The sequence below is a fragment of the Cygnus olor genome, chromosome 5 (assembly GCF_009769625.2).
Source record: "Cygnus olor isolate bCygOlo1 chromosome 5, bCygOlo1.pri.v2, whole genome shotgun sequence".
Lineage (NCBI taxonomy): Eukaryota > Metazoa > Chordata > Aves > Anseriformes > Anatidae > Cygnus > Cygnus olor.
The window spans coordinates 56,542,070-56,557,816 of NC_049173.1; the positions used below are offsets into that span (position 1 = coordinate 56,542,070).

A 15,747-nucleotide genomic window follows, 5' to 3' on the forward strand; every position below is an offset into this window, starting at 1 on the left:
CTTGTTTCTAACCAAACTTAAGCATATTTTATTCTACAGGACTCAGTGAACTAACTAAATATTGATTTTTATCTGAGTAAATAAGAATTGAATTACATTTCTCAAAGCCATGTGCATTAAACGCTGGAGAAAACAATGGTTGTGTATATATGTGTGTATATATATATATATATATATATTCATTTTCTGCTCTTTTTGAGGAGACATAATATAATGTTTACAGCATGTTGATTGTTTGTATATGTTCAACAGGGAACATATGATCTGTGTGATGGTAATGAGTGTTTCAATTATGTAAATCCAAAAGAGTATGCAAGAATTTGCAAGAATTACATCAGTCAAATTACATGAAAAATAACCTGGAAAGTATTGAAGGGCTCGGAGTAAACCAAAAGAAAAAAAGATGCTACAGCTACAGCAATTCATTACACTTTAGAACCAAATCTTGTGCAACATACAGAAACACTTTTCACTACCATTTGCACAAATGATTTGTCAGCAACAGTTATAAAGGATAGCACAAATGTTATGAAATTTGTTGTGCATGTTTAGCCTATTATTTATTTATTTATTAACTCTTTAGGATTAGAGAAGCCAAGCATGTTAGGGCAAGCTTTTTTTTTTTTTCTAGAAATTATATTGTAGAATTAGGTTCAATTCATGCCTCTATCCAGGATAATAAAATGTGCAGAGGAAAACTATTGTGGTGAGGATGGTTTAAATTTTCAAATAGTCCTATGTTGCAAAGTTCAAGGTCAAATGCAGTCTTACAGAATGCTTTTTATTGTGAGGAGCTTCTCTGGTGTACCTGCCAGCTCACAATAGAACTATGGATTATTTATCTTTCAAGAAATATTTCTAAAATTATGTTTGTTAAGAGCATTCTGCTGGATTTAGGTGTACAATACGTATACAAAATGTTCTGTCTGTATAGGACAAATCCATATAACCTGTTGACCTCTTTAGCCAGCAGGTAGAAGGCTGACAGAGCTTTTTGGTATGCATTTAATAATTACCAAAGTAGTTTGTAATAGGTTGTAGTGCAGTTAATAAAGTCAAACTATGTGTAAATGTGAGGTGAAATTACTTCTTCAAGAAACAGAATTAGGGAGTGTGGACCAATTTTCACATTTGTTAACAAAGAAACAGAGGACAAATGACACATTTATGTAACTTTCAAGTGTTTTTTCAGTGAACTTGAATACATAGATAAGTAGTGATTCTGTATCTCTGCACTAGGTTAACAAACCCTTGAGAGGTTTTTGTATAAGGGCTCTTCACTTGTCTGCACTTCATACTGTTAGTATCCTCAATGATACAGTTATTTTTTAGGAAGGAAAAAATTTGCAAAGTTGTTTTCCATTAACTTCAAAGTCTATAAAATGAGATGGACTGTTGTTGGTGAATGAGAAAGTAAAGAATGGAACAGGAAAATGACCTCGAGGATAGGAAGAAAAAAAACAGGGAAGGTAGAGTAAGTAGATGAAGCTAGGTCTGCCTTTTCATTTTGTTCCTGCTGCTATTTTATATCATGGTAACAATTTTTAAAAAGACATGGTGATGGAGTTGTTTGACAATACAATTGTTATACAGTCTGTCAAAATAAAGCAGAAAATATGTCAGCATAAAATCTTTTTTTTTCCAGCTTCTCGGTATTCACTATGAAAAATTAGAATTAAGTGATAGATTGTTCATGACTTGTCACCATGATATGGTTAATTTGATATCAGTAGGGTGTTCTTAGTAGTAAAATACAAATAGAACGTGCAAAATTGATTTCAGAGAGATTCACTGACAAACAAGAATCTTTAGAGCTATCTTCAACTCATGCTTACAATGTTTTTCATAAAAAGATAGAACGTCCATTTCACTTGAGCAATGTGCTTTGTTTACTAACAATTCTTATGACAGGTCCAAGTCCTAAATGTCTGTGACAAAAATGTTTCTTGATTAAAATACAGCTTACAACTTAAAAGTTACGTTCATCTAAGAAATCCTAATAGGCAAAAATATATGTTTAGTTTTGCTTTCAGAAGAATTTAACACTTTGCCAAACACTTTTTTCCAAAGGTGGGAATTTTTTTATTTTTATGTTTAAATGTAATAGTGTAACCCCTTCTCTCTGGCTTTTGGAATCAATTCCTACATTAACTTGAAAATAAGACAATGAAAATGAATATTGAGTATACAAGGGCTATGAAATATTACCTAAGTAGTTAAGTGTTGGTGAGTGTATTTCAGTCCTATCTTAACTGTTCAGGTCTTAGTCCTGAACAATGTACAAGATGTCTGGAGGTAAGCGAATAAGTGTACAGCTGAGCTTTGACTGTGCAGTAATGACTTTATATTGGTATTCCTTCATCCTTCGTCTGTAGTGAATAACTAACTATTGTCTGACTCTTAGAATTAGATCACTGCCATCTGCTAAAGCATTCTGTATTTCGATAGGGGAAAATTTAATTTGAACATTTCAAGGTCACAGACTGCTGTGAGTAAAGGCTACTGGATGGAAGCTGTTGCCTTTAATAAACATAATGAGCTCTGAAGCACACAAAGCTCTGAGTACCTTGAATGTCTGTCTCCAGGAGACAGAAGCAGTGTCCTTGCTTAATATTGCAGTTCAGCCTTAGAACACCAATCCATTTTCATTACATATTTTCATAATTACAGCTAGATAGTAATTAAAGACAGCCAACATTAAGAAAGAGCTGAATGTCAAACAAGAAAAAAGAGCGGGTAGGAAGTGGAAAAGATGTAGCTTTAAATAAGGGTAGATTTAGGTTAGATATTAGGAAGAAATTATTTCCTATGAGGGCGGTGAGGCCCTGGAACAGGTTGCCCAGAGAAGCTGTTGATGCCCCATCCCTGGAAGTATTCCAAGCCAGGTTGGATGGGGTTTTGAGCAACCTGGTCTGGTGGGGTGTCCCTGCCCATGGCAGGAGGGTTGGAACTAGGGGATCCTGAAGGGCGACTTGCAACCCAAGCCATTCTATGATTCTATGTAGAAAGTTTCATAGTTTAATTTTTTTCATTTTGTGTACGTTTATATTAAAGCTGAGCTTTAACCTATTCATGTGTATTATGCTTTAACCTATTCATGTGTATTATGCTATCAAGATTTGGAGACAGAAAGCCAAATTTTACACTTGTTCTTGAAAAGCAGTTTGTGCACTGCAAGTTGCCCCTAAACTGTACATTATGACTTCAGATTCTGAAGCAAAATTGTTATTCCCTGTCTTTGGGACTGACTAAAAGCATCATGCAGATAATCTGGTACAGACTCCTCTGCCTTAAAGCATGAAATTATAGACATAGATGTACTTAAATGGATAGATAGATTATATAGTAGTTCCAGTAGCCATGCCTTATAAATTCCTCCTATGTAGCTCTCTACAGATATACAAGTGGCTCTTCAGCTGTTAGAGATTTAGTAGAACAGCTCTAAAAATGCTGCTGTAATATGCAAGCAAAAATGAATGGCTTCTTAATTAATGCTGGTATAGCTTTTTTTTTTTTTTAAAAAAAAAAAAAGTAGTGTTCTTACAGTTTTAGTTTACTTGAATAATGAAAATGTGTAAGTTAGCACTATTTAGAATGTCTGTAAAAGTGATATCAGATGCAGGTATATGTGAGGAGCAATTAACATAAATTACTAGTTTAACTTGCTGGTTAAATTAACAATTTTGTGGTGTCATAGGTATCTTTTTCCTGGAAGATCCAAGCTTATATTTACAGGCTATGTATAGAGAGCACTCAGTCAATAAATCCATTACCGTATCTTTTTTGGTATTTCATATATATTCATATTTAGATAGAAGTGATATGCTTTGAAGGAATATTAACATTCTCTTGAGAATTAGAGTGAAGAAAAAGAATGCTCTTTAACAGAGCAATATATTTTTTGTAAGCATTGAATGGTAGTTGGCAAATCTTTTAAACAGCAGAAAATGTATCGTGAATAGTTAATTTCTTATTTTTTCAGTTAATCCTGACCTCATACTTAGATTGTGACTTTTGTTGTTGTGCAAAAACTTGATATTTATTATACATTGTACATAGACCAAATTTCATTATTTGCAGACATAATCGCTAGAGAAGTACTGAATATATTCATTTTTTGTTAAAACATGATCCTCATTGGTATCTGTACATAGTTAGTGTTCCCATAACCTACCTAATTATTTAGACAAAATTTGGGAAGCATTTAAAAAAGAAGCTCTATTATGTGTGTCAGTTGATACTCATCCCATGTACCCCTTACTGACTTTGCTCTCTTAAGTGACAGTGTTCTGTGACTTCTCTTTTGATAGGACAAAGGACCAAATTCAAGCAATTGTATATACAAATTACATTTTATTCCACAGATCAGTCTGATGGGAATTGAGAACTTCATCTTGTTAGTGCCAGTAACATAGCATTCGAATCAAGTAACTTTTAGAAACCTGCTGTTAAAGATATGGTGTTCTTAGATGGTTAAAATATTATAGACTATAATGTCAGATAATATTTTTATAAAATCTTGAATTTTCTTAAGATCACCTTGGACTTCACTGCAGAGAACAAATACTATATCTACTGGTACAAAGCCTTTTTATGCAGTGATTTTCTTCTTTCCATTATATATGTCCTAGTACATATCATAGTATGCATAGTATGCATTTATAGATTATTCAGTAAAGAACTGTGACCTATACCGATGTGGTTGACCAACAATAGTTTTCTAAGGTACTAGAACACTATTTGTTAGGGCCAGATATAATTGTATTTTTTTCAAAGCCAGTCCGAAAAAAAAAAAAAGTTTGAGATGATGTTTACCTACGTTTCAAAAACTCACTCAGCATTTTTTTAAAACTTCTAGATTAACTTTTTGAAGACTGAAATGGAAAGGAAAAGCAAAATGATCCGTGACCTCCAAAACGAGGTAAGAGGAACATGTAATTGTCAACAACAGATACAAGAAGATATTTTCAAAGAAGTTTCAATTTTTGAACATTATTGAATATGTTTAAGATTTTACTCAAATATTCAACAGAGAAAGCAATGAAATGTATCAGTATTTATCCCATTCTTGTGTTAGAATTGTGGAATGATGGAAGTTTCAGTACTTACTGTGATCTGCCTCTGCAGAATATCAGGTAATAAGTATTATATTTCATCGCAGAAATTAATTTTACTTATAACATTGTGGTATTTTTAGAGTGTAAAAAAATAAATTAAGCTTAGACTGAATGGGCTAATAAATTATAATGATTTCAATCTTCTTTTCTAATATAGCTTTTTAATTCATACCGTACCTATATCTGCTTATTAACCGAGGATGAAAAATAATGGACAATGATTTACTTCATTAATCCACATATAAAAAAAAAAGGTTGGTTTTGACTTGAGGTAGTTGTTTTTCAAAAGCATGATATGAGTGCTAAATTTACCCAAGGATAGTATCTGAGCTTTTATCGTACTTGTATAAATTCATGAGCACTGCATGATCCTAAAAATAAACTTTTTGAAAGTTAAAGGTGGAAAGATAAAACAGGAAAGAAAACAAAGTATCCTGACATTGCTATTGCTTTTCTATACGTAGTTAGTACATTGTATTTCAATTTATCTTATTTAAATGGCTGAGTACAAATGGACCAAACATAATACATCTTAACCTGTACCTTTTTGGTACATACTTTTACCCCTTGTTTTTTCATCTAGTTTACCATTATAAGAATCAGGAAAATCTTCATTCAGCATTTACGCTGAAAAAATCTTTTTGTTTTCCTGATTTGCCCAGGTATAAAAGATTTTATCAGAGGAAATAAAATAGTAGAACATAAGAATGTTTGGTATGTTTTTGTTTTGTTTGTTTTATTTATACTGTCTTTTAGATACCAAAAAGAGAAAAGAGCTAATATGGATGATGCTGATCATATGGGAGGGGGGAAGGGGATGGGATGGGGAAGCAGAGAATAGTGATTAAGTACACAAGTATATATATGGTTGAACAGCAATTAGACTAATTTGCTGAATCATGGTTTTTCTGCACTTGCACTCCTTTCAAAGCAAAGACTGCAACATACAGTGCAATTTTATGTTGGCTTATATTTGTTTGGTAATCTTTGTCAGCCACTGGCACTTCTATGAAGACTTCATTTTCAAGCTGCATGTGAACAACTCTTTTTAGGAAATAGTACTAAAATGTTTCCCAGGGACTGGATCACATATACATACTTTTACAACATTTTACGTGGAAAAATTAATACTTTGAACAAGTCAAAAGTATGGTTGTACCATCCTTGCAGGACAATATTTGTAATCTTAACTGAATGTGGAAAAATATCGTATGATTTCTGGGTGGTTGTCATCTAAAATGCTTCTTTAGGTTCATATCCTCAATATTTACACATGTAAATATAAACTTTCTCTACTTTGAAATGCCAAACATAATTTAAAAAATGAAGAAACAAAAAACTATGCTGCTTGGAAAGTACTTCTTGCACCAAGGCAGTGTTACTGAATTTATTTTTTCAATTTAAGGGTCACAAGGGAAATTTTAGCATGGCTTGCACATTATTCTTAAAAGAGAATCTGAACATGAGTAATGAACCCACATCTGGTATAGCTCCAGTTATGGGTAAAGAGTCTGCATAATGCGTACTGACTAAAGGAAAACTTTTGACTCTCTAATAGGACATTCTTAAAAGGAAGCTAATGCAGTACTCTAGTTAAAATTCATCTAGGATAGATGGTACTGCCTCGGCGAGATTGTTTGATAATCAGAATTCAGTCTTGATGCTCTGTAAGTATTTTCTGGTTATAAAATTGCATGAGAAGTTATCAGGTCCTACTTTTAGGCTTTTGCAAGGCTTTTACATGCCTATACCCTTTGGAAAAGCAATGAACTGTAGCTGTAAAAGAAGAGGGCTGGATGAAGAGGTGAGTGGGAGAGGTGAAGGTTAATGTAAATACTGATTGTATTTCCATTCAGGTATAGTATATGCATTCTATCCAAACACTTTCACATAGATAAATACTGGAAAAGTCTGCATAAGTTATATGTTTTTTGTTTGTTTTTAATTTATTCAAACTATCTGAAATATTTTCATTTTTTATGTTGTCATCTTATAAGGTATTCCACGAACTGTTGGAAAAGTTTGTAGGCACTGTTTATTTTGCATATATTTTAGGAGGAAATACAGAACAGTATTTGTGATTGAAGAAGCGATATGATCCTAGAGTGGCCTGGAAATCAGAAGCTCCAGCATGCTTTTCTTAGAATCATAGAATCATTCAGGTCGGAAAAGAGCTCTAAGATCATCTATTCCAATCTTTTAACCTACTACTAAAGTTCACCACTAAACCATGCTACTGAGTTTTAAATCTACACGTTTCTTGAAGACCTCCAGAGATGGTGACTACACCACTTCTGAGGGCAGCCTATTCCAATGCCACACAGCCTTTTCAGTAAAGAAATTTATTCTAATATCCAACATAAGTTGACTTAACTAAACTTGCCATGAGACAGATTTGATTTGAGAGGATTGCTTAGTCATGTGCTTTAGCTAGTGTGTGGAGAAGGAACTAATAGCTATGCCTACCTAATGGCTTTTTATTAAAACTTCTATAGTATGTTGCCAGTTGCCTAAAAGTCCACTAACAACAGATTTTCTGGAATTTCAATTATTGTTATTGAACACTTCACTAAGGACCTCATAGTTTGATAAAGAGATGGACAAAATAAATTGTATGATTTTGAGGAAACGGTGTTTATCTAAGCCCTACCTCCAATCGCTGAATATACAGTACACTTTTAAGAAACCTGTTAGTAAGATTGGGTATGCTGTATATTTAATTAATAGATGGTATTTTATATGTAATTAAAAGACAGTTCTGTCTGCATACAGATGGGTAGAGACACAACAAAAATGGAATTCCTTTCACAGCTGCTGTTGCCCTGCTTTCAAATATTGCATTTACAGTCTATTTATATTGGCATATTTGTAATTCAGCAATCTCAGACTCTCCCATGACTGTAAAAATTCCCCATTTAGTTCTGGTGTTTCAGCACATTCAACTACTGTCATTCAACTTTGCAATTCAGAGATAGGAACAGACAACCGCAGCATTGTAACTGAATGCAGAAGCTGTGCTGTAGCATATGAGGAGAGGACAATGTACAGAAAGGTAATTTTCAGGCTGCTCAAGGTTTTGTAAAAACAGTTGGCAACAAAAATTTCCCCTGGTGTGGAGGGGAAAAAGTGCTGTAAACAGTACATAGTGATTGTGTCTAAACATTCCTCTTTGAGTTCTCTCAGTGCTTCCTACAACACTTGAAAAAATATGTAAGACTTCCAGCTGATATACATTTATGTGTAATTTTCTTGAGATAAGCAAGTTAGGAATTCCTCCCAAAATTTAATAAATGCTATCATTACTGATATTATGTATGGAGAGGTAGTGAAACGTTATTCAGCTTTGTCACATGGATGTTATAGTTGCTTCACATTGTACTTAAGTATAACTATGTATTTAAACAAAAAAAAAGCTCTAATGTAAATCATTTTATTACATGTGATTAGAGATGATATGATGGTATAGTTTCTTATGATCTGTGGGGAAGCTGTTTCGCTCTATCTCTGTGTATACCTGCATTAAAGTATGTTAATCTATTTACACATTCTACTTAAAACAATTCCATGTTTTAATTAAGTTGGTATAGTGTTTTATATCAGGCAATAGATTTCTTTGCTGTTTAGGCTGCAGCAGAACTTTGAAAAACATGAATTACATGAAAGGCACATAGTAATACAGGCAATACAAAGTAAACCAGGAGTGGAAAATGGATCTGGCTGTAGCTCCCAGTAATGTGTTCTTTCTGCTTAGAAGCATAGTTTTAAATAACTACCTTGTAAACAATATGTTTTTTCTATTCATGTATAAATTGTACTTATAGCTTTAGTGTCAAGTAAATCATCCTAAAACAGAATTTTCTTCAATCTCTCTGTGCTTAGCTGCACTAATAAAAGGCAAAGTCATGGCAGTTTAAAGTCCCACCTGATCTATCGGGAATTTCATGCCCTGCGGGGTGAATTCAATCGAATTGCATTGAATTATGGTGGAAAAAAAATGAACTCCCTTAGTGAAGCAGAAACAAAATTTTAAGGCTTTGAAACTGCATCCTGACACTATCCTATAAAGGAAGACATTGTAATTCTTTGCTCTTTGTACTCAGTATATAAAATTAACTGTGAGTTTTCTAAGTATAAAACTCTGTCCCCATATAGAAAAAATGTTGGGTAAAGTCCTGCTCCCTCTTTGGATATTGCATTGGTTCTACAATTCAGAAGAAAACACCAATAAGTATCAGAGGCAGTGGCACTGTCAAAGAAAAGTTAAATAAACAACAAGAGTATTGTTGCAGTTTCCAATAGCATAGTCCGCTAAAGACCTTTAAATTCAATATTGCTTCTTGCCTTATTGCAACTTCATTTGAATTAAAAAAAAAATATATATCTAATGAAATGACATTTAAAATTATTTCAGTATGATTTGTCCTGAAAATGATGATGAAAAGCTGGAAATGCAGTTTAATCAAGTGAGGATGGTTCTTAGGACAGTATTTGAGATCAAAAAGTAAACAAATCCTGCTGCATCCAGATTCTTAGTGAGATATACTTGTAGTGACATGATAGCAACTGCAGCTACAGTGAATGTTAGAATAAGCCTTTGTTTTTAAAAGTCTGTTTTCCTGACCTTGTATACCCAAGAGAGTAGGATGAGCTTTTTCAGGTTCTGCTGAAGGATAATCAGAAAATCAATTAAAGTATTTTAATGGATAAGTCTGAACCTCTCTCTGTCCTAGGAACTGCCAAATTTTTGTTGTCTTGATTCATTTTTCAAATCTAGATTCATTGTTCTAAGGGATCTAATTCACAGCCAGAAGCTACAAGAAAGTGCAGTCCACATTAAAGTATGAACGTTTAGGTAAAATGCATCCTTAATGGACGAGAAGATTAAAAATGAAATGTGTACCTATTAGGCATCTGTTTTCATCCTGTGCTTAACCACAACGTCTTGGCTGTCTGCTTCGATTTTGTGCAATATCATTTGTATGTTGACTTTTCAATTAGTGTTGAAAGTCATAGCAGTGTTCTTTTGTGATCTTTCCGAAGTCATTCTGATATCTTGACTCATCAAGTGTTTTCCAAGCACTCCCTATTAAATTCTTATTTCTGTCATCCTCCTTCATTAAGTCCAAAATTGCAAAATGTCTAAATTCTTTATTTTGTCATACTTGTCTGGTCTCAAGACTGTGTAACACCTTTTTATCCCAATTTAGGCAGTTGTCATTTGTAGCAAAGCATCATCTGTAGAGAAAAGCATCATTTCCAATCTGTGCTTCCAATACCAATTTCCTATGAAAGGAAATGAAAATTAGGGCTCCTGGGTACTGATGCTACGTAATGTGAGCTTCTATAAAAGTGCTGAAGATCAGATTGCTTGGGCCTTTGGCACTGGGGAGATGCTAGAGTTGTCTGATGCTCTATTTTGTCTTATTTCTATGTCAGTATGGCCAGTATACTTGAAAAGCTAAGGGTAAAGAGTAGTAAGTCCTAGTAGTTTCTTCACTTCATGTTATTTCAAAAAGGGAGCAAAACATGGAGTATTAGAGAGCATCTTGACTAATGAAGTTTAAAAGAGCTGTATTCTGTCCTTTGCACACACAGCTCTCAATGAAGGCAACAGGGGCAGCATTGAAACGTAATTAAAATCTTTGGTCCTTGTAGTTGAGAAGAGAATTTTGTGAATCCCAGTGTTATCCAAATCAGTGTTTTCTAGCGCTGCAGATCTTGAGGGCAAGGTGGCTCAAAGCCAAGCTCTAGAGAATGTTAAGCATGGTTGAAATTTTATAATCAATGTAAAACTTCCCCTAAAGCTAGTGTAAATTTTGCCAAACAGGAAAAGAAAAGTTCTGTTCTAATTTATTCATGTTATGCAGACAAGTGGAAAAACTGGTTGTTGGTACCAAGGTGTTAAAATTACCTAGTGAGAAGACCACTTTAAAGAGAGTAACAAAGGTATATGTGGTTAAAAATATATATATATAAATGGATACTTTAAAATCTCGAGTAGACAATATTGATTTTTATCCTTAGATGAAATAATAAAAGAGCCTTTAATGAATAAATTTCCAGAGTTCATGAAGAGAAGGTGAGGTGTTGATTTCATCATCACAAATAATGCTTTCAAATATCAATGGTTGTCACTTCAGATTAAGAAAAAGGGATGAGCCCTGAGAAGCTCTGTTATCCTAATTTAGTATCACACTATTCTTTGCCTCTGAAAACACCACACAGTAGCATAAGAATTTTAAAAGGTATATATGGCAAAAAAAAAAAAAAAAAATGCACGTTTTATTCATTTAAAATGTTGCTTGAGAAAGTTATGTTGCACCTGGAATGCAACAATGCTGTTGTGGGCTGACGGTTCTCTTGATGTTATAAGTATATTTCAATGAAAGTCAATAAGAAATTAGAGAAAAAGGACAGGAGAAGTCCCAGCTGATCACGTTATGGTACACTATACAAAAATTCCATTGTTTTCAAGAGAGAAGGTGTAGTGTTTGCATTTTTCTTTATGGTCATACTGTTGAATATAAATGAGGTTATTTGCTGAGTTCAGTGGGAGCAGAAAGTGATTTGGAAAATAATTTCTGTTCTTTGTTCTTCAGAGGTTTAAATTAAACTGGACTGCTGTGGTTTTTGTAGTTTTTAATCTTAATCAAGATGAGGTATAGCTTGAAAAGTTTAACTTTATACTGTGAGGTATTTTTAGACTGAGGTTTGTTAGCCTGTGACTTTTAAAAAGATTATAGTTCTCTCCTTAGGCTCATTGATTTGATCAAACTACGTGCAATATTTGGACTGATAATTCTCGTTCATATATAGATATTTATGGAAGATGAAATGATAAAAATAACAAAATACTTAACTGTAATTTATGATAGAACTATTCTAGAACAAAACTTCTAATGAAATTCCTGACTTGTCAGTCATGTTGTCACATGAGTTGAAGCATCTATCAGGCTTTTCAGTGAATGTCGAAGCCCTACCAGGTGTTTGACTGTAATTTAACTCCACCATGTCATTCTTAAAGCAGTAGAATCAGGAAATTATTTTTTCCTGACAGTAAAATGAATTGGTTCTCAGCTACTTCGCATTTCATTTCAGCCTGAAATCCTGTGATATTTCCAAATGCAGGCATTTTTGTCTGTGTAAAAATAAACTAATTAACTAAAAAACACAGTGTTTTGAGGAGGGCTGTTCAAAGTTTATTTAGCTCATGCTTACGTATCCACTTTCCTAATGAATATCTCGGCGTTGCTGTGGAATTGCTAGCATTACAAATGTGGAAGTGTTGATGGTTCAGTGCAGTGGGAACAGCATGCTTTACAGTCTGACTGGCCTCTTCCTATACAATCACTCCAGTAATTCAATGTATATTATGTTAGTGATAAGAAACAGTTCACCTTCAGTGTCCAGTCAACCTTCTACTGAGTCTCAAAAGTAGAAATTGTGCTATTCTGGGCCAAAATTGGTAATTTTCTGGTATCCAGAGCATTTTAAACCATTTTGTTCTGGAATCTTTTCTCCCACACTACTCCCTTTGGAACGCTGTTCCACAGTATTTGAGGCTACAGATGCTATCAGAGAAGGAAATATTACATAGATCACTTGATTTGTCTGTAATTTAAACCATAATAACTTGAGTGACTTGCATGGATTTTATTGAGTTGTCATTTAAGTATTGATATTAAGAAAGTTTGTTTATAGCTATATTGTACTTTTTAAAAATTGTTATTAGACTGCTCAAAGTGGCTTTGCCATAGCTGTTGTAATAATTATGTTCACTTATCAAGTTTGCCTATAGAAATCTTCCCATGCACTGTCTTCAGTTCTGCAGAAATCGATTCTGTGATTTTCATAATTGAAAATATTTAAAACAACATCCAATAATACTTAAACTATTCACATTTTTAATTATCTGGGGTCTTGTAAACAATTTAAAACATGCAAAATTTAATAGATGTGGAAATGTTTCTTGGGCAATATAAGAGTTTAAACAAGCAGATGCTGCTAAAAGTATTCTGTAAGATGCTATCTTCTCTAATCTCAATTCGTGTTTGTGAATAAGGATGTCTGAGTAGTATTTTGTTTTTATCAGACAGATACCTGAACTCAGGTAGAGCCTACATAGATTAAAACAAACAAAAACAACAATTTAGATTAAAAAAAAAGGCAACACCCCTGTCAGATTGCTATGGTTCATCAGCAACCTGTGCTGTCCTTTTTTAATGTTTTGTGTTTACCTTTTCACATGTAGAGTAGTTGCTCTGTGTAAGACTGTAAGTGTACTTCTGTAAATTTAAACCCAGGTGTTCACTTCCTGATTATGTGCACATGTATTTGTGAGTATCCTTCTTTGCATATAGGTTCAAATATATATTTGTGTATCTATGAGAATATACTGTGACCTTCAGTTGCTTAAAGGCATCAAAAGATTTACAATTGATACACTTGAAATTGTATTGGCTAAGTTTTCCCAGGAAACTTTCCTCTTTCTGGTATTGATTTGCTCATCTTACTTCTTGTACCAAAACTTCAAATCTTTCCATGTCACTTTTAAATTATTCTGTTTGGCATATTTTTTGGTCCTTATGTAAGATTCATTTCAGTGGAGTTTTGCTCATTTACTCCAGGAGATAAATTAATCTCAAATTTCAAGTAGTTGATGTTCATTCTGAGCTAGAAAATTCACATTTTAAAAATTAGACTCAGCAATTGTCTCAAGTGTTAATATATGGAAATGCATCCATTTAGTATTTCTTAAATTGCTATCAGCCTGTCATCTTTATTTTTGACAATGTCTGGTTGGTACTCTGCAAGTAGTAGTACCTTTTAAACATGAAAGACATTTATGCCAGGGTCAATCTTGAGAATCAAGTTACTGGGCTGGAGTTCTGCTTGCATGGTACACTTACACTTGAGAGGAGGAGCGTGGGATGGGCTGTGTGATAGTGTGCCTATATCCTTCAGCTGTATGACTTTGGGTGCCAAGCTACTAGCAGGTACAACAAGGAGTTTGGGGAATTTTACATATATAGAAAAATGCCCAGAAAACAATACCAAGCCAAAAACTTGAATGGTCTTCATAAGAAATAAGTACCAGTTGACTTTGTTCTGTCTTGGTAAACATTCTTTTTGTTTGGTTTGCTTTGTTATAAAGCCATATTTTATAACAAGCAAGGTGGTAGAAGAAACTGTGATGAAAGCAGGCCTGTTTTGATGTTGGGGTGAATGCAGGTGGTAGGATGATCTTAAGTTGATTTCCAATTTCTTCGTTTCTGAAAAGAGACTGCTTTTTAATTACAAATATAAAAGGACAGCAAAACATATTTGATATTAGACGAAGTAGAAGACTTGTGTGAAGCAGAATTACCAAGAAGCCTGTGATGATGCCTCACTTGATGGCTAGCTGTTGGCTTCAGCTTGGTTTAAATGATTGTGTGAGAGTAGATGGACTGTCAGTCAGGCTGTTTGCTCGTACTCTGAAATATCATTTTGGTAGTTACACAGCCCAGATGGATCAGATTTTTGAGGTAACTGTCTTGTATTGTCTGTACCAAGTCAAATGCTTGTTGTGCTGAAGTTTGATTTCCGCCCCCCCGCCCCCCCGCTGTGTTTTGGTGCTTTTACCCAACTGGGCGGCTGAGTTCCAACACCACTGCTCTCTCACTCCCCCTCCTCAAGGGGAAAGGGGGAGAAAATACGATGGAAAGGGCTCAAGGGTTGAGATAAGGACAGGGAGATCGTTCAACAGTTGTCATCATGGGCAAAACAGATTCAGAGCAAGGAGATTAATAAAATTTCTTGCCTATTACTAACAAAGTAGAGCAGTAAGAAACAAACAAAAATGAACTAAAGATATCTTCCTTCCATCTACCCTCTTCTACATCCTTCCCCTGAGCCGCACAGGGGAATGGGGGCTGCCATCAGTCCATAATGCTTTGTATCTGCTGCTCCTTTCATGGTCGTTCTCTGCCCCTGCTCCACATGAGGTCCCTTCCATGGGAGGCCGTTCTTCCTGAACTGATCCTGTGTGGGCTTCCCACAGGCAAGCAGCTCTTCAGGCACTGCTCCAACATGGGTCCGTGCCATGGGATCCATCCATCCCCCAGGAGCAAACTGCTCCAGCACGGGTCCCCCATGGGTGGCAGGTCCCCTCAGACTCTCTGCTCCTGCGTGGGCTCCTCTCCATGGGCTGCAGCTCTGGCCCGGGGCCTGCTCCTGCAGGGGCTCTCCATGGGCCACAGTCTCCTCCAGGCCACATCCACCTGCTCCACCGGGGGCTCCTCCACAGGCTGCAGCATGGAGATCTGCTCCATGTGGGACCCATGGGCTGCAGGGGGACAGCCTGCTCCACCAGGGGCCTCTCCACAGGCTACAGGGGAACTGCTGCTGCGTGCCTGGAGCACATCCTGCCCTCCTTCTGTGCTGACCTTGGGGTCTGGCAGGGCTGGTTCTCACTCCTCACTCTCCCACCTGCTGTTGCACAGCAAGTTTTTTCCTTTTCTTAAATCTGCTCTCACAGAGGCACAAACAGCATGGCTTATTGGCTCAGCTCTGGGCAGCAGCGGGTCCCTTTAGAGCCAGCTGAAATAGGCCCTTACATAGCATGGGGCAGCTTCTGGCCTGTTCTCAC

The 15,747-nt window shown here is 35.3% G+C and overlaps 1 protein-coding gene across 3 annotated transcripts in view; it reads left to right on the forward strand.

Moving 5' to 3' along the window:
• Nucleotides 1–15,747, forward strand: part of LUZP2 (leucine zipper protein 2) — a 261,711-nt gene that overhangs the window by 160,263 nt on the left and 85,701 nt on the right. For all 3 annotated transcript variants that reach the window (XM_040559468.1, XM_040559471.1, XM_040559470.1), the window contains exon 8: nucleotides 4,859–4,921. In XM_040559468.1, coding sequence (XP_040415402.1) covers nucleotides 4,859–4,921 — 63 coding nt within the window. The remainder of the gene's footprint in view (nucleotides 1–4,858; nucleotides 4,922–15,747) is intronic.